General features: G+C 36.6%; 1 protein-coding gene across 1 annotated transcript in view; it reads right to left on the reverse strand.

Moving 5' to 3' along the window:
* Positions 1 to 18,468, reverse strand: part of SPATA16 (spermatogenesis associated 16) — a 222,759-nt gene that overhangs the window by 69,414 nt on the left and 134,877 nt on the right. The window contains exon 5 of the mRNA XM_027585794.1: positions 12,207 to 12,291. Within this exon, the coding sequence (XP_027441595.1) occupies positions 12,207 to 12,291 (85 nt within the window). The remainder of the gene's footprint in view (positions 1 to 12,206; positions 12,292 to 18,468) is intronic.

The following is an 18,468-nucleotide window of genomic DNA, read 5'->3' on the forward strand; positions in this document are numbered from 1 at the left end:
ATGCCCTCAAAAAACTGTATTTTGGAGAAGTTGAAAGAATCCAAGTATGTTACTTTGGAGACAAGACATAAGTTGTAGGGACTAATTTTCTGTCATCAGAGAGCAACCTACTGTTGTAGACTTCATTTAATTCACTGATAAATCTGTAACACTCATTTATCAATTAAGTGAGTGTTCCTGGGCATTGGCTAAGTGCTGTAGATATATTATTCTCTTTACTTGTTAAGGCAACACTGGAAAACAGGCATTATCCCATTTTATTTTATTTAAGGTTTTTATTTATTTATTTGAGGGAGGGAGAGAGAGAGAGAGAGAGAGTGCATATGAGTAGGGGGAATGGCAGAAGGAGAAGAAGACTCCCCGCTGAGCAGGGAGGAAGACATGGGGCTCGATCCCAGGACCCTGGGATTATGACCTGAGCCAAAGGCAGACGCTTAATTGACTACGCCATGCAGGCATTCCGCATTATCCCATTTTAAAGATTAGGAAAACTCTGTTTTTATGTGATACAATATGCAGTAGTTCACATGGTTACTTTGTGACAGAGCTGGGATTCAAGTCATTCTATCTCAGTCAGAGCCTCTTGCTCTGAGCCATTTATGGTGTGCAGACTCACAAATGAGTTTATAGCTTCCATAAAGCTTTGGAGGGCAGAAGTGCAATCCTTAGCAGTAGGAAAAATGTCCTAATAGGGCCTTCCAATGAGAGAACTAGTCATCTTGGAAGCTAGTAGCTCCATGGCCCTGGTGGTACACAGACCCAAGGAAGGATGATGGTATATCTGGGGATCCAGTAAAAGGGACTGTGTGTTGTGTCAAAAAATGTCTTTATAGTGCTAAGGTCTATTACTCAAAGTTTGTCTTTGGTATACTCCCATAGCCCCATAATTTCTTTTCTCCCTCAAGTTTCAGCTTTGCCTGAGCAACCAGACACCTCTTCTTCTTTTTTCTTATTTCTCTCATTTGTCTGTAATTAATGTCTTTCAGGCTGTTGCTCCCTCCTGGAGGACTTTTATTTTTTAGGAGGTAAGAGGTTGCAGGAGGATGCTATTATGGGGCAGGTATCCTTCTATATGCAACTTTTCATCATCAAGAGGTCTCAGAAGGGGCATAATTGCATCTGTGAAAAATGTGATGGACCTGTCAAATATATATACAAATATTTATTATACACACACACACACACACACACACACACACACACACACTGTATGACAACAACAAACTACAACTTCAAATGATATTAGATGAAATGAAATGAAGTGCTATCTTTAAGAGACCTGCCACTATACTTCCAAGTTATGTATGTATCCAGTCTCCAGTTTTATCTCTGATTTGTGTCTTCTATGTGAATATTAAAGCAGGCCAAACCCGATCTGATGAAGGATAAAGAAAATAAAGACTTGCCATGCTAATTATGGTGTTTTGCATCTCTTTAGGTTTGGGCTTGAAATAGTCCTCCCAAGGTTTTCTGGGGGTTGTTGTCCCTCATAGGCTGTTGACTCCTGGTTTGGATTGCTCTTTATAAAATAGCACTTTTGCTCTCTTGGATAGAAATAGGTCAGTTTAACGGTTACTTTAGGATCCTAGAAAAAAAAGTAAATCATGCCACTTGTTGAAGACAGACATTTAAAATGCTGGGGCCTCATTATCTAGAAGAGGGGAGATTGGAAAATATGAAAAAGAAATGAAAAAGAAAATGATCCAACCAGAAACTATAGTACAGGTAGATTATGCAGTCTTCAAAAATTAATGAGGAAAATACAATTGTGTGAATTCAAGAAAAGAGGAGAATTCATTTTTAAATTGTTGTGCAATGCCATCAAAAATGGCTGAATATAATAAAAACATTAAAAGCTTTGAGCTTTACAGATTATCTTATACTTGGGTGCACACAACTTAAAAAATTTCATGATTTCATGGAATAGTTATTCCGCATCTCCAACTGCTAAAATAAGTGACCTCAATTTCTCTGCAAGCTTGTAAATCAATAACCCATAAAAATCTATGGGAAATATAAAAGATGACTATAAAAATCTCTAAATTTGGTTTGGATCATAACAATTTTTGATTTTTAGACGCAAACCAAACAAAGAAGGAATCAACGTGTCCGCAAATTTAAACTGGAAGGCAAAGTCTCTAAGTAAACAAAATAACCTCATGACAACCTAGCAAAATAGCGCAGAACTCCTGGGAACCAAATAGCTATCCCTAAATTTTTTCAAGTAAAAGAAGGCCCAAACTGCCTTAAATCTATGAAACCCATATCATTCTCAAATGAGAGAAAATGAAAAGAAATTTAGAGGTTACTTCCTTCTCCATTAAGAACTGTCAGAAACCCAAAAAACATGACACATTTTTGAAAGAAGCCTGTGGCTCTTGGCTTGTATAGGTGGCATGAGGAACAGGGACAGTGTGGGGAGAAGAGAGGGATGGGGCATGTAAAAAGCAACCTCACCTACTTGACAGTCTGGCCAAATCAGTGTAACTAAATATATATATAATCGTACTGAAATATACACATGAGTTCAATATGTGTATGGCTCAGATTCTTTCCTCCATCTCTTCCTCCCTCCCTCCTTTCCTTCTTTTCTTCCTTCCTAATGCCTGGGACACTCACAGAACATCAATGGAAGAACTACACTAAACTATACAAACAGAAAATAATGTCACTGTCACTATCTTCTTCACAGGAACACTCAACCTTAGATCAAACACATGCCTCAATTACATCTTTCATTTAAAAGTGAACCTCTCCTACTGGCATACTACCTCAAATAGCATCAAAGCAAAGTGAAACACAGGCAACATTTAACAACGCTGGTAACCATGGAAACATATCATTAAAGAATACATAAACAGGAATGAATAATTAGATGAGAAATTCATTTCTACATTTATCTTTTTCCAGGACCCAGAGAAGGAAGTTCTCTTTTACCTCTCATCTCAATTTGGACACTTCCTCTTGAGCCTGTCTTCTAACTGAAAAATATGAGAATTCATAAAATGAGAATCTTAATATTGTCTAGCTTAATGGACAAATCTCTTTGTAGGCAAGTGACTAAAAACAACTGCAATGCCCATTGTTGTCTAGATGTAAAACTGAATGTAGGAAGGAATTCTGAGGCAGCCAAAAAGTTTGCTTTGGGCATGGGAGGTGGGCAGGAAAATCTGACTTACGTCATGGAGAGAAGAGGAGAGCAGTTAACCTTTAAAAAGAGGAAGTACAGGCTGCCTCACTTACTGGAGGCTTCTAGATAGTGGGGCTGAGGGGAGAATCTGGGGCTTAGGGATTCTTTCTGTGCAGGTACTCTGACACTCTACCTTTGCATCTAGCAAGGCGCTAGATAAACTTTGGTAGGCTTAGTTGGTCATGAACTTAAAAAATTATAAATGGCCTTAGAGACCATCTAGCTCAGGATTGTGCATCAGAATCACGTAGTTGGGGGGCAGTAGACAAAGACAGTTTTTCAAACTTCACCCAATTCTGGGAATCTAATATTTTAAATATTTTCCCAAGTGATTTTGATGCAATTGGTCACTAGACCAGTGTTTGAGAACCACTGACCTAGGCCGACTTTGTCATCATATAGCAGCAGGAACTAAAGTCCAGAGCAGTTGTGGTAAACCAGCAGATTGGGTTGCTGGTCTCAATTTTCCCCCTCCCTATAACCATATCACATCCATGCCTTTGTCATGGCTTTGCAGTGGACAGAAGAATTTTACCCCTTGCCCTTGGCCTTGACCATATATGTCTTGCTTTGGCTAATAGGATGTTAACAAGCATGGTATGAACAGAGGCTTGAAATATGCTTATATAGTTTTGCTTTCTCCCTTAGAATTCTGCACTTTGCCATAAGATGAACAGACATCAGGCAGCCATTGTTCAAAGGTGGATGAGAGACATGTGGATCATTCTTGGGCTTCTCTGCAGCTTGGAGCTAGGCCTCACCAAGTCCATCCAAGACCAACCTAGATCAACCAAATCATGACTGATAAGCCAACCTGCTTACTGTAATAAGCCACTGAGTTAAAGAGTGATTTGTTACATAGCAGTATGTAGCAGTGGCTGACTAGTACAGAAATGAAAGTGACTTATCCAAAACTGAATTCTAGCATTGGAACTAGAAAGTACAGCTTGTGAATCTTAGGCCTGACTTCTTTCTACTGCTCTATAGTGTCTGTTTTCTTTTGCTTTCTTTCCTTTCTGAGTTAAGCACATATATCCATTGCCTTTCTAGAGCCCTTCTGCTCAGCCTACGTTCCCTATATTCAGAACATTCTGTCACCTTTCCTTATCAGGGCTTACCTTTCCTTCCATCTTGTTCCTTCAGGATTCTGCTTTCATGTTTCCAAAGGTACTAAGAAGTCTCAAAATAATTTTCCCAATTGTGTTGAGTCACCCATTAATGAGTTAAACATTTACAGATAAAATTTCTTCTGCATACGATGTGGGGTTGATAAGAGATTCAGTGTCAAATGGTGGAAATTTAAGCATGACACATGACAGTTGATAGGAAAAATATTTTTAGATGAGTGAGTTTGGGTGCTTCTTAAATTATATCTATACTAAATACAATAAAGTTTGGGTTACTTTTAGACACTCCTTGTCCAAATACTTTATAAACTGTATGCCTGATGGGGCCAAATAAATAAATAAATAAATAGACTATAAACAAAGGCCATTAGGAGAAATGCTTATATGGCATTTTTATTTTGTTCCTTTCTGTGGAAACATTTTTCACATGGAAGCAAATCTTTAGAAAGAACACATTTTTCTTCAGAATATGTAGGTGTTTTGTTAAAGATAATAAAAAATTCTGGTACTTTGACCTTACTTTGCCTGTAATTTCACGTTGAAGATTTTATTTTTACTCTGAGGTTGAGATATCATAAATCTGTATCATGTAAATGACTAATATTGGGATAATTTTGCAATATCAATAAGAAAAAGAACTGGAGTGAAAGAAAAAGTTAGTCTCCATTATTGGTATATGTAAATGACTAATATTGGGATAATTTTGCAATATCAAGAAGAAAAATGAAGAACTGGAGTGAAAAAGTTAGTCTCCATTATTGGTATAAGGGATCAAATAACATTCAGTGTTAAGTTATCCTGTATCATTCTCTGGTTAGTGCAGAGAAATCCATTAGCTTGCTGCTGTCTTGATTGCTATGTTTGAAAGAAGCTAATATATAAGACCTTAGGATTTGCATGGAGACATCCATGAGCACAGAAACCAATGAGAGAAAAGGGACTATTGGAAATCTGCAACCTTCTCCAAATACTCTGATAAATCCCAAACTCAACTAAAGCACAAAGTTGTACACATTTGTGAACTTAAAACACACACACACACACACACACACAGAAATACTTATCAAATTTGTGTAAGCACAGAATTTTTAAATAACAAATAAAAAACTATTCCAAAATATTCTTGACATTATTGGTTTGAGTTTAATGTAAAATAGTATTTAGTTTCGTTAATTGAATTTAACAAATATGTATTGAATCGCCATTTGCAATGCACTTTGATAGTACTTGCAAGAAAAACAGACTAAGAAGAAGTGGTGTCTAATTTAAGTACCAACTGTTTTTCTTGTTAATAAATATTTTGTGCTAGCATAAGTGCTTCTTGAAGACAAGACAATGTCTATTTTGTTCACTGCTATATTTCTAACACATAGCATAGTGTCTAACATACAGTCACTAATAAGTGATCAATTAATATTTCCTGAATGAGGATGAATGACAAATATAATGTGAAAGTAAAGAAGAGAAGTACCCACTAATTTAAGAGTAGTCTGCATACACTGGATTGATGATGTTTCAAGCTTGAATGACTATAGTGCAGTTTAAGGAGGAACTGTATGACATGAACATTCTCAGTGCTATTTTTTGCTTTGAGTTTTGGAAGCAATAAATGTCTTCTGTTAGGCCCAATACCAAGAAGAAAAAGGGCTGTTGCAAAGAGAAGGAGTACACAAGGGACTTAACCTGTGGTCTGTTGAAACCCTGAACACGATGGAAGGGCTTTAGGGCCCACAGACTGTGCACTATCTTCCTCAAGCATGTGGCTGGGGAAAATCTTTTGCATCTCAGTACAGCCAGTTCCTGATTTTATCCTTTGAGAGTAGACTAATTTCACCAAAGAAAAATTTCTTGTTGGTGAGCCCTCTTTGGAAACCATTTAGGCCATTGATATCTTTAAGATGGTGAACATTCAATGCCAAGTACAAGTTGAATTGGATGGGAAGTCTTGGTATTCTCTGCACAGATGGAGGATCTGTGAAGTTGGCACTGCCTCAGCCTTTGCTGCTTCACTAAGGAAAGATGTTCCACATGTCAGGCTTCCTACAGGGGCCTGTATTGGTATCAACAGCCCCTCCAACAATCCCAAAAGAGGTCTTTCAGTTGCTGTGAAAGTCTTCAACTTCCTCAGAGCCAAAAGCTCAGATCAGTGCCTTTTCAGTAGATCTTCGTCAAGATACAAGAACACACCATGAGGCTCTTCCTTAATAGAGAAGTTTGTCGGCAATTCAGAGAAGAAATTTAGAAGTGATTTAGTTTGATTAATTCTTGAAAATTTTTTAGGAGAAAAGAAAACTCCTTCTTCGAACATATTGATAGTGAGAAGTTCATTCCAGGACTAGCTTTATAATGGCTGATATCTTAGTCACATAAAAGAAGCAATTCTTTTGGTTAAAATGCTTAATTTACTATTAGAGATGCTGCTGAAAAACTATGACCTCTTTCTTTCTTTCTTTCTTTCTTTTTTTTTTGTCAAGCTGCTACTCTAAATGAGGTGGCTGGAGTCATACAACAATATAAATTTTCTAATACTGGAGGTGAGACTGACAAAGTCTTGAGAGCTTCTAGGGACAAAAATCAACACTTGGCAAATGGCTTTATTTCTTATGAAGGTCACTTTTTGTTTAGTGGCTTTAAAATTGAAACAAATTGCTGACTTAGATAACTTTGATGATAAAGACTTAACAAAGATAATCTCATTGACCTGAGGACAAAGGAAATGAAGTAATATGAATTTTGGTTATTGTTGATGCCTGTCTATCCATATGAGATCTTGTGAGCTACAGGAGCTCTGATTCCATTGCTATTAGAGACTATTAGAGGGTTGTACCTCTTATTGCTATTAAAATGAAACATTGACATTGATGTGATGTCAAATATATTTCAATTTCTTATTCCAGAAAAATTTCATAACCTTTTCATAAGCGTGATAAAACTATAATTCTTCATATTCTATGTGTAAGGGTTCCAATGCAATGAGATAAATAGTAAGCACATTTTTTGTGTATATGTTTATGAGTATTGTTTCTAGGTAGATGCTTGTAAATGGAACCAGATTCTCAGAGGGCTTTGTGACTCAAAAAAGAAAGAAAGAAATTTAAAAAAGAACAATTAAGGTGAAGAATGAGCTGATCAGGCAGCTTGCTCCTGTTTAGTGGGGCTCCTCTGCACTTGTTTTGTGGGACTTCTGCAGCAAAATTAGCTGTTAACCATCTTTTCTCACTCCATTTTGCTGAGCAGTGCAGACTGGAGTTGGCTGGAGTGTAACTGCAGGAGAGAAAGCCACACACCAGACAATGCATGTGGCTGACAGCATGGCTGAAAGTGAGGGTGGGAAACCAGGAAAGGGAAACAGGAAAGGAAGTTGTGTTTGTTCCCTGATACTATTAAATCTAGTCCTGGATCTAAAGGGGCAGGTGGCTTAGGAGGTGGACTACAGTTTACTGTAAAAATCTTGAAATAATATTATTGTCTTAGGAGCAATGTATAAATACATAGTGGTCACTGCTTCAAAATAGCTAATTCTCAGCCTGATTAGGAATTTTCCATTTTGTTAATTAGCTCAGAATTGGGATGAAGTCTCAAGGTGTTTGAGAAAAAAGGAGAGTGGCTGATAATAGGAGACTGGGTATCAGGTTGCAGAAGCATGCATGCAAGTACAGTTGTGACAAGTTATTTCCAAAGCTCTCTAGCTCTCTAGAAGAGGTGATGCTATTATAGAATAACATGTACAAACACTTTTATTCAGAGTGATATATTCCAGTGTAAGCTGTCATGTAGTGCAGAGTTTTATGCCTTTTTTTCTTGCTGGGTTGATGATATGAAAACTGTTCCTAATACAATTGAAAAGTGTTCTTGAGCTCACCAAAGTAAAGGTCTGTTCTTTTGTATCCAAGAATTTGTAAGCCAACAATTTGTGAGAGTAAGTGTAGACTGGCTCTCAAATTTTTGCATCCCCAAATTTTCCATTTCTTGTTTAAGACCTCTAAGAAGAATAACTGACCAGAGTGATAGGCATTTTTTTATGTGGTTGAAAGGAAGATATACAGTAACTTCATCACTTACAAAGGTAGTGAAAAGAGCCTCTGTCTAAGCCTTAATGGATGTTTATGAATGTATACGCAGATACAGTTTCTAGTGTGTGATGTTTGAGGGTATTTGTAAATTCAACATTCTTAAATTCAATTGCCATGGTAGATTGGGTTGGTGGAGCATAACTGTCTTTAAAGATGACATGGATGGGCACTCTCTGGCAATGTTCAAGAGCCCCTTTTGATTTAGGACAAAACAAAGTTTAAGGAGGAAGATATATACATTTAAATTAAGACCAGGGACAGGCAGGCTCGCATAAGGAAATAGGCAAATGGTGGAAATGATGTGTTATGCTGATATTGAGGCTAGTTAGAGGGGTTTAGTTTATGGGATTTATCTGCTGGATGAAATTTTTAATTATGTTACTTCTTTTTATCTTAATATGTGTGACATCATTTTTGGAGGTGTTTAAAATATTAGATTTCAGTGCTAAAATTAACTTTAAGAATAGACCTTCTCAAACATTTTCTACTAGTCATCTCTTATTTTCTAGTTGAAGTTCCTCTAGAGACTAATTTGCCTTAGGTTAGATAACTATTTTGTTAGAACTTGGACTGAATCAGACCTGACTTCCAAACAAGGGCTCTTTTCCAATATGCCAAGTTGCTTCAAATTAAAAGAGGAAAAGAATAACTCAACACGTCAAAAATGAATAATCCAATTAAAAATGGGCAGAAGACATGAATAGACATTTTTCCAAGAAGACATTACAGATGGCCAACAGACACATGAAAAGATGCTCAACATCACTTAACCTCAGGAAAATGCAAATCAAAACTACAGTGAGATATCACCTCACACCTGTCAGAATGGCTAAAATCAACAACACGAGAAGCAAAAGGTATTGGTAAAAATGTGGAAAAAGGGGAACACTTTTGCACTGTTTATGGGAAGGCAAACTGGTGCAGCCACTGTAGAAAACAGTATGGAGTTTCCTCAAAAAAATTAAAAATAAAACTATTCTATGATCCAGCAATCACACCAGATACTTACTACCCAAAAATACAAAAATACTGATTCATAAGGATACATGCACCCTGGAGCGCCTGGGTGGCTCAGTCGTTTAGCGTCTGCCTTCAGCTCAGGTCGTGGTCCCAGGGTCCTGGTATCGAGCCCTGCATCGGGCTCCCTGCTCAGTGGGATACACGCACCCTGACGACTATAGCAACATTATCTATAATAGCCAAGTTATGGAAACAGCCCAAGTGTCCATTGACTGATTAATGGATAAAGAAGAGGTGGTACATATATACAATGGAATATTATTCAGCCATAAAAAGAATAAAATCTTGTCATTTGCAATGACATGGATGGAACTAGAGAGTATAATGATAAGTGACATAAGTCATTCAGAGAAAGACAAATACCATATGATTTCACTTACATGTGGAATTCAAGAAACAAAACAAACAAGCAAAGGAAAAGAAAAAAGAGAGAAAGAGAGAGGCAAACCAAGAACCATACTCAACTATAGAGAACACACTGATGGTTACCAGAAGAGTAGGGGTTGGGGGTATGGGTTAAATAGGAGATGGGGATTAAAAAAATAAAGAGAAAAAGAAAATACAAGGAGAAATATGTTTTTCTTATCTTTTATTAATACAGATTAGTTAAATAATAGTATTTGTTTTCCTCCTTTTTGTATAGCAAACATGCATGTATTGGTAAGTGGAGATTATTTTCCTAGTTTGAGGTAAATAAAATGGGGATATTAGCTAAAGGAAACAGAAAAAAATTATTTACAGTAAATCTTAACCAGTTGCACCAACACTGGATCTATTTTTTCCTAGTCTGATATAGAAAACACAGTAAGTACTCAGTGTTTATTTGTTTAGTGAATGAATAAATTAAATCAAACATTCCTTTGGGACCTATTATACGCCAGGCTTGCTGAATGTTATAGCTAATCCTTGAGATTCAACTCCTTTCCCACTTCTCTCCAAAAGCTTTTGAAATCCTTTAATAAAAAGTCTTCTTCCTTTATTGTATCTATAGCTCATATTATTTGCTTATATTTTTACATCTAGCAATTCTTTTTTTAATTTAATTTTATTATTTATTTATTTATTTTATTTTATTTTATTATGTTATGTTAATCACCATACATTACATCATTAGTTTTTGATGTAGTGTTCCATGATTCATTGTTTGCGTATAACACCCAGTGTTCCATTCAATACGTGCCCTCCTCAGTACCCATCACCAGGCTAACCCATCCCCCCACCCCTCTCCCCTCTAGAACCCTCAGTTTGCTTCTCAGAGTCCATAGTCTCTCCTGGTTCGTCTCCCCCTCCGATTTCCCCCCTTCATTTTTCCCTTCCTACTATCTTCTCTCTCTTTTTTTAACATATACTGTATTATTTGTTTCAGAGGTACAGGTCTGTGATTCATCAGTCTTACACAATTCAGTGACATCTAGCAAGTCTTTACAATTATTTAATTACATGACTATAAGTAACTGCTAACTGTTTTGCATGTTCCAGATTCCCTTAGGAAAGTTTTAAACTTATCAACAAATTAATAAATTTTTTTGAGATTAAAATTTTGTTCATTTTTTTTCCCAAATAGTCACAGGTCTCAAGTATAGTAGGACTAATGTAAACCTTTATTCTTTATAGTAGGTAAATTGAGCTCCAAATATTTAGATGGAACCATATAAATTATTGAGCATTTTATATGATAAACCTAATGTTTACTGCCTAATAAAGATAACACATGATATAAAGACAGAAAACTGGGAGCCAAGACACAGTAGTAAAAATATGGGAAAAATCAGGAAGCATTAAAACACTATTGATGATTATTTCTCACTTTCATATTTGTGTTTTAGCAGATCTTATTCTAGTTGGTTTGAAAGGTTCATATTAAATTAAATTAAATCATCTTGAAGTACGAGGAATAAAAGGCCCCACACAGTCTTGAGAGGAGAAGATATGGAGAAGGGATTTGGCTTTTGTAGTTGATTTTCAAATATTTGAAGAAAATTTCATTTGGAAATGGGTTTCCTTTCGGTCCATGTTGTCCTCCTGGGAACCACTGGATTGAAGTTCTAAGGGAGTAGAAATCTACTTTACATGAGGAAAACAGTTTAATAATTAGCAAACTGGATGTTGTTTCTTGGAGTTAAATGAGCTCTTCATTTGGATCTATTTCAGCAGAAAGTTATTGACAATTTGCTGAGAACAGATAGGAAATGAAAAGATTTGTGTATTGTGAAGGAGATTGAACCAGTAAATTCTAATTCTCTTTATAATTCTAAGAAATTATGACTCTTTTCTTGAGATCTAATTGACCTTTGATATGACTTCTTGCTGCCATTTTGAATAATAAATGAGAAAAAAGATCTGCAGTTTGTTATTAGTTAGGTGTCCCAAACACTAAATATTACCCAACAAATACAACTGACCTTTGCATTTTTCCTTTATTATGTAATTGGTATTACTTCTAGGGTATGTTTTACAGGTCATAGATCAAGAAGAATCTATGAATATACAATGTTCATATTTTAAAGGATCATGTCATTATAGCAGCATGCTTGGGAAAATAGTTCCTGGGATGTCTAAAATTTATATTGGGTTGTAAAACTGAAGTATGGGCCAAGGGTTAACAGCCTTGAATTTTGCCCTTAAAATTAGTCACAGAAAATCTACTTCATTATAAATACATTACTACTGAGTAGTGTCCTTCTCATTGATATGGCCAGAGCTACCTTTTTCAGCAGTCTTTTAAGCACCAATCCTTCATTTTGGTTCTAAAAATGAGACGGGCTCCTCCTCCCTAGTTGGGACATCAATTTTTACCTGCCAATACAGTTTGATGAGCTTGCTTATATACTGTTCACTTCCTCCACAGAGCCAGAACGTGTAGTCAGCAATCATGGCACTCCTAAGAACAAGGACAATTAAAAAAAAACCCACAAACTTATAGGGCAGAAGGAAAACCATAACAGGTAGTACATATAAATACTGAGGAAGAAGATTTTGTCATATATAAATTTGAATAGATTAATATTAAGCAAAGCCCAGGCACATTTTAGACTGTAGAAAGAAGGGTTGTTTTTTGTCTTCTGTTATTTTTCTTTTAATCTAAACTAAAACCCTAAAAGAAGCAATCAGCCATTTGTCTTCTAGATTTTTTTTTCTGCTTGTACAGTGTAAGAATACTTAAAGACTATGAAAGAGTCTTATTAAGCTTCAGAGCATTTATAGAGCAACATATATTTTATGGACTCCAAAATGCCTTCAAACCTAGCATAGCATATATAGCTAACTATTGTACTGTTATTTAAGGATATCTCAGACTTTACCTGAATTGAAGATTATTCACCTCTGATTAAATTGGCCTCCTTAAAAGTAAAAATAAAAAATTTCTAATTCAACAAACACTCCCCTCCCCCAACTTCTGTGTTTAGTTGAATTGGTTTTGGTATCTAGTGTGTACCACCACTGAATTAGTCTTATTAAGCTAAGAGGATATTAAAAACTATTGTGCAATTAATATTAATTCATTGCTTAGCACCCTTTGGAAAAACAGTTTACTTTTATGACTGTTTCTGGTAGGCCTCTCTATTTCTTTTCTCCAGAGATTCTAAATCCAATTAAATGTGACTAGAAGTAATTCCAAATTGTCACGTTAGCCAATTAAACATATAATAATCCTGTGTACCTAATCACTAGTACCCAAAGTTTATTTATTTAAGTAGAGCTATCACGGTGTACCCCTGAATGTTTTTCTTATCTTTGCCTGCAGATATGTGTTGTTTCTTGACACCACTGTAAATTGAATTAGAAAATTTCCTTCCCTAAATATAGGTTGTCTAAGGCACAGTAGCTATAAACTTACTATGGTACTCTGTTGGAAGAATTAAAATGTTTAGTTCTTGTCAGGACGGACAAAAATTAGGACTTTAAAAAAATAACAATGGAAAAAAATACCATCATTTGGAGGGTTATTCAGCTCAATTTATTTTTTTACACGTGTGGTATTGGAAAGGAGCTATCCACTGACATTTCAAAATAAATGACAATAATTTAGGAATAACTAATCTTTTAAGAACCCTTTTATATTTTTCAAAGCCCTAGTTTACTGGTAAAATAAAGTGAGCTAGGAAGTTTTGATGTTGTGTGGATATGTAAAAAGTAGAAAAAAGTTATAAAAATTATAGATGAGAGGGGGCAAAAGTGAATTTCAAAATTTGCATTTGATAGAAACACTTGGAAAAATTTTCCTCTCATGACTTCCTAAAAAGGAAGTCTACTTAGGTACCTGTCACCTAATAGAAAGCCATTTAATAAATTCTGAATCTAGGAAATCAATGAAAAATTAAAAAATCTCACTCTCAAAGACAGCACACACGTATTTATAGAAGTTGGGTACTCTTAGGTGACGACTTGATTCTGCACTCTGATTCCTCCTTCCGTTACCATTTGGAAATGTAGATATGGCTCAACAAACATTGTTTAATGAGGAGACCAGCCATTAGTTAAACCAGGGGTGGGTAAAATTTTCCTGTAAAGGGTCAGGTAGTAAATATTTTAGGCTTTGTGGGCCATGTGGTAACTTTGCCTTGTGGACGGACCTATGGACAATAAGTAAACAAATGAGTGGGGTTGTGTTCCATAAGACTTTATTTCCAAAAATGGTATGCTGGATTTGGTATAGTTCGTCTAACTCTAAGATAAATTAGGAGGTTGAGCAACAGGTGGCAAGCATTGATATAATTGTCAGTCAGCAGTTAGGCACCAGCTTCTATATGTTCGGGCCACAGGTCCCTTAAAGATTTCAGTCTACCGTTTTCTCTTTAGGGACAACGTATACATTGTACTAAGATTACTGTGCAGAGTTCAAGAAAGAAACTTTACAATTTTGAAATATGCAAAAAATGTAAACGATAATCCTGGATGGTAGGCACAGAGGCTTGAGTTAAGTAAAAGCTAAATTGATGGTTTCTATCATGTTAATGATCGTCATTCTTAGATTGGAACAATTGGGAGGGAAAAAGAGAGATCATGACTGTGGGTTTCTAGAGCTTTCCTGCATTTTTTAATGCTTTTGGTGATTTGGTTTTGAGTTTCCCATTGTAAAATTAAAAGTTTTAGTGTTTTTATTAATGCTTTCCAAAAGTTGCTCTTTCTTTAATGATGTGTTGTCAAATTGCTACATTCCTAAATGTGATTTTATTACGCCTGGGGGCTCAAGTCTTTTTCCAAAGGAACTTATCTCTAAATTTGTATTGAAACAGTGCCTGGGTGGCTCAGATGGTTAAGCGTCTGCCTTCGGCTCAGGTCATGATCCCAGGGTCCTGGGATCGAGTCCCGCATCGGGCTCCCTGCTCCTTGGGAGCCTGCTTCTCCCTCTGCCTCTCTCTCTTTCTGTTTTTCATGAATAAATAAATAAAATCTTAAAAAAAAAGAAACAAGTGAAGAATTAAGATTCATTGAAACTTATTACCTGACCTCAGCGAAGCACAATTACTATAATAGTAAAAAGACACTGGTATTAAGTAACAAAGAATGGTTTCAGAAAACTACATTTTTGCTAATATATTTTTCATAAGTATAACTTGTTTCTCTTAATGTTAGGACACAATTTATATTGTAGTTGCTTCAACCCCATTTTCTTCCCAGTGGAAGTGGCAGTTATGTTTTCACTTCCCACCTTCCTTTGTCTGGTTCCCTATCATAGCTCTGCCCTACAGCTTAGCCTTTATAAATCAGTATAAAATTCGGTGGAAGAACATGAAAAGAGCATGGAAATAACATTATACCATGCAGTATTTGTGAGGCAAGAGACAGGGGTTTTTCATCTTACTGAATTTATAAAGAGCAAAGATAATTAATTAATCAACTCAGAGCATCTACAAGGGGCCCAGGACCTTGTGGGATCCTGGTTCTGGCAGACTCACCTGATGAATCGGATGTAAACAGCAACCATCATTCTTCCTACTTTCCTTTAGGTATCTCTGTTTACCTTTAGACCAATCTCCTGGAGGCTAGTCAGTGTGATTCAATGTTGCTTCTAAATGTCTTAGTTTCATTGCCCTTATTGTATTCAACTTACTTTCACTAATCTACTGAATATTGTAGCTGCACTGGAGCTGGAGGATCATTTTAGCCAACCCCTTTTAAGTCACAGAGGGTGGCTTCATATCTGTCCCTTTTGAGCCTTTACTAGTGCTAAGCACCAGGTTAAGCATTTTACGTAGCAGAGTATGAACCTGATCCACCCACCCCCCACACTTCTGCATCAGATCTCATCCCACCCGGAACTGCTCCAGTAATTCATTCTCTGTCTCCTTCTTGTTTATTTTCTTTTCCCTTTTTCATTTTTTTCCTTTTCTCCTGGAGCTTTTCTACCAGCACACAGAAATGCTGTTGTTTCTGCCATCTTGAAACAAAGCATCTCCAAAGCCTCTCTTGATCTGCTTCCCTTCCAGTTATCATTTTTCTTTCCTTCTACACAAACAGCAAGCAACCACAACAAACCCACAGAAATTCCTTGAAAAAGCTGTGTGTGGTCCCTATCTCTAATTTCTCTCTTCCTTCTCTCTCCTAAACTCACTCCAGCAAAGCTCCCATTCCTACTACTTCACTGAAACTGCTCTTGTCAATGCTACCAATGGTGTCCATGCTGCTAAAACAAACAATGGTTCAATTCTCAGTCTTCATTTTGCATGCACTCTCAGGTGCACGTGATGCAACTGCTTGTTCCCTCTTCCGGTATATACTTTCCCACGTGGGTCCCACAACTCTGCTCTTTCCAGTTTCCCTCAGTCTTACTGGTTGCTCTTTTCAGTCTCCTTTTCTGGTATCTTCTCCTCTCCCTGGATTCCTGCCACGTGGGCACAATGCTTGGACCCCTTCTCTTTCTTTCTATATGCAATCCCTTGGTGATCTCACCAGTTTCGTGGTTTTAAATACAGTCTATAGGTTGACAACCCTTACATTTATATCCTGAACTTAAACCTCTTTTTGGATCCTGAGACTTGTAGAAATTGTCTTCTTCACATCTTGACTTGGATACCCAATAGCTATTCCGAACTTAATATTTCTATACCCGAGACTCTAACCCTCCTTACTTTCCCTCCTCTAATCTCCAATAGTCTTCTCCACCCATCCAGTTTCTCAGGCAAAAAAATTAAAATTAGTGCTCCTGAGCAGGTCACTACTGTGCTTAAAACTGCAAAGGTTCCTTATCTCACTCAGAGTAAACACCAGTTTTTAAAATGGCGTTTGAACCCCCTGTCATCTGGTCTCTGATCTCATTTCTGATTTACTCTGCTCCAGACAAGCTGTCTACTCTGCTGTGGCTCATAAAGAACAGGTACACTATTGCCTCTGGGATTTTGCTTTTGACAGTCCCTGTCCCGGGATGTTCTTTCTCTAGATACCCCCTGACCTCCTTGTTCATCTACTTTAGGTCTTTATCAGATGTTATTTTCTCAGTGAGGACTACCCTGACCACATTCCAATACTATCCATACCAAAGCCTAAAATATTTACTCTCTGGGTCTTTCCTGGAATGCAAGCTTCCTGAGGGCCAGGAGTTTTGTCTGTTTTATTCACTGCTCTATCCCCAGTGCCTAGAACAGTCTTGGTGTGGTGGTCACACAAGAAATATTTGTTGAATTAATGACTACACGTTATCTAATTTTTTAAAGTCAAAAAATTTAAATTCTTGTTACAAAAACCTGAGGGCTATAGAGTTATGTAACTTACTAGGGTTCTGCCGGAAGGAGTCTGGCCCTGGATTACCTCACTGCTCATATTTAACAATGTTTTTGTTCTGGAAGTGGCATGGGAATGGAGTGACAGAGTGGGCTTGGCCATTGTAGAATCCAACATTTAGTTCACAGGAGAGTTTAATAAATGCTAATGGATGCTGATGTATTTTTTTTAATGTAAATTAAAGAGGAAAGGTACCAGGAAGCACATTAGCCTATTATGTTGTATCTAAAATTATTTTTTAACATGATGCCTTCAGTCATGTGTCAATAACTATGGTTTCCCTGCAAGCCTACTGTACTCTTCTTTTGATATGATATTTGAGTTCATTTTAGAAAGTGTTTCTGAAGTCACATTTAATTAATACATCTGTTAAATGTAAAAGGGTCAAAATCTGGCTTTTAAATATGTATGTATCTAAAATAAAAGATTTTTGTGTCATAACTCAGCTTATTGTGAATCAAATCCCATTTCTACAGAACAACATATATGCAATATAAGAATTTGAACATGTTATTATTAATAACTAGATAGGTACCGGTTCTGCTTTCCAAATTAATACCGTACAGGATCACAATGTTTAAGCATTTTCACGCCAGGTGATTTTACAGATTGAATATTTCTAAACAGACTATGCAGTTCTAAGGTTATGAGAGTATACTATTGGCAATTCTCAAGACCTATGTTCATATTCACAATCTGTAACATTTCTACTCGGTGTGGCCACTTGGTGGTGTAAAACAGTAAGATATGGGTAAACAAAAAATCACAGCACACAATCAGCTGTGTGTTTTCATAGGGCTCCCTGGCTGGGACCTTGAAAAGTCATTCGTTCATCACCTTGCCTTTGGGCAGGATCACACTTAAACCTTTCAAATGAGACTGATGAGAATCTATTCTCTTTTAAAGACCTCCACAGAAGGACATTGCTCTGCTTTCCTCATTGATTCCTTAGTTTCACAGCCATTAATAGCATCTTCTGCAGCTTTAGTCTGCTGGTTTCAGTTCTTTCTCCAGGGTTAATGCAACCTAACTAGACCTTATCTTCTGAATAGCAGTTCTACATATCCTCACAAAAATTTATTAATCTCTCTTCCCTAGGTTAATTAATTAACCCCAGTTGCCTTAATTTTCTCCATGGATCCTCCTTGCTTGACATTAGTCAGTTTCATGATTGTCTTTTCAAGTTGTTTAAGTTCCTCCTTTTCTTTCTCCTACACTCGGAAATTGACCTCTCTCAAGAGTCTAAGGATAATCTTACGGTGTATGTATGCAGCTATTTTATGTAACTGGTATAGATACTTCTTGGAAGTGTGTCTGTTAGATAGTTCTAACTACA

The sequence above is a fragment of the Zalophus californianus genome, chromosome 1 (genome assembly GCF_009762305.2).
Source record: "Zalophus californianus isolate mZalCal1 chromosome 1, mZalCal1.pri.v2, whole genome shotgun sequence".
Taxonomy (NCBI): Eukaryota; Metazoa; Chordata; class Mammalia; order Carnivora; family Otariidae; genus Zalophus; species Zalophus californianus.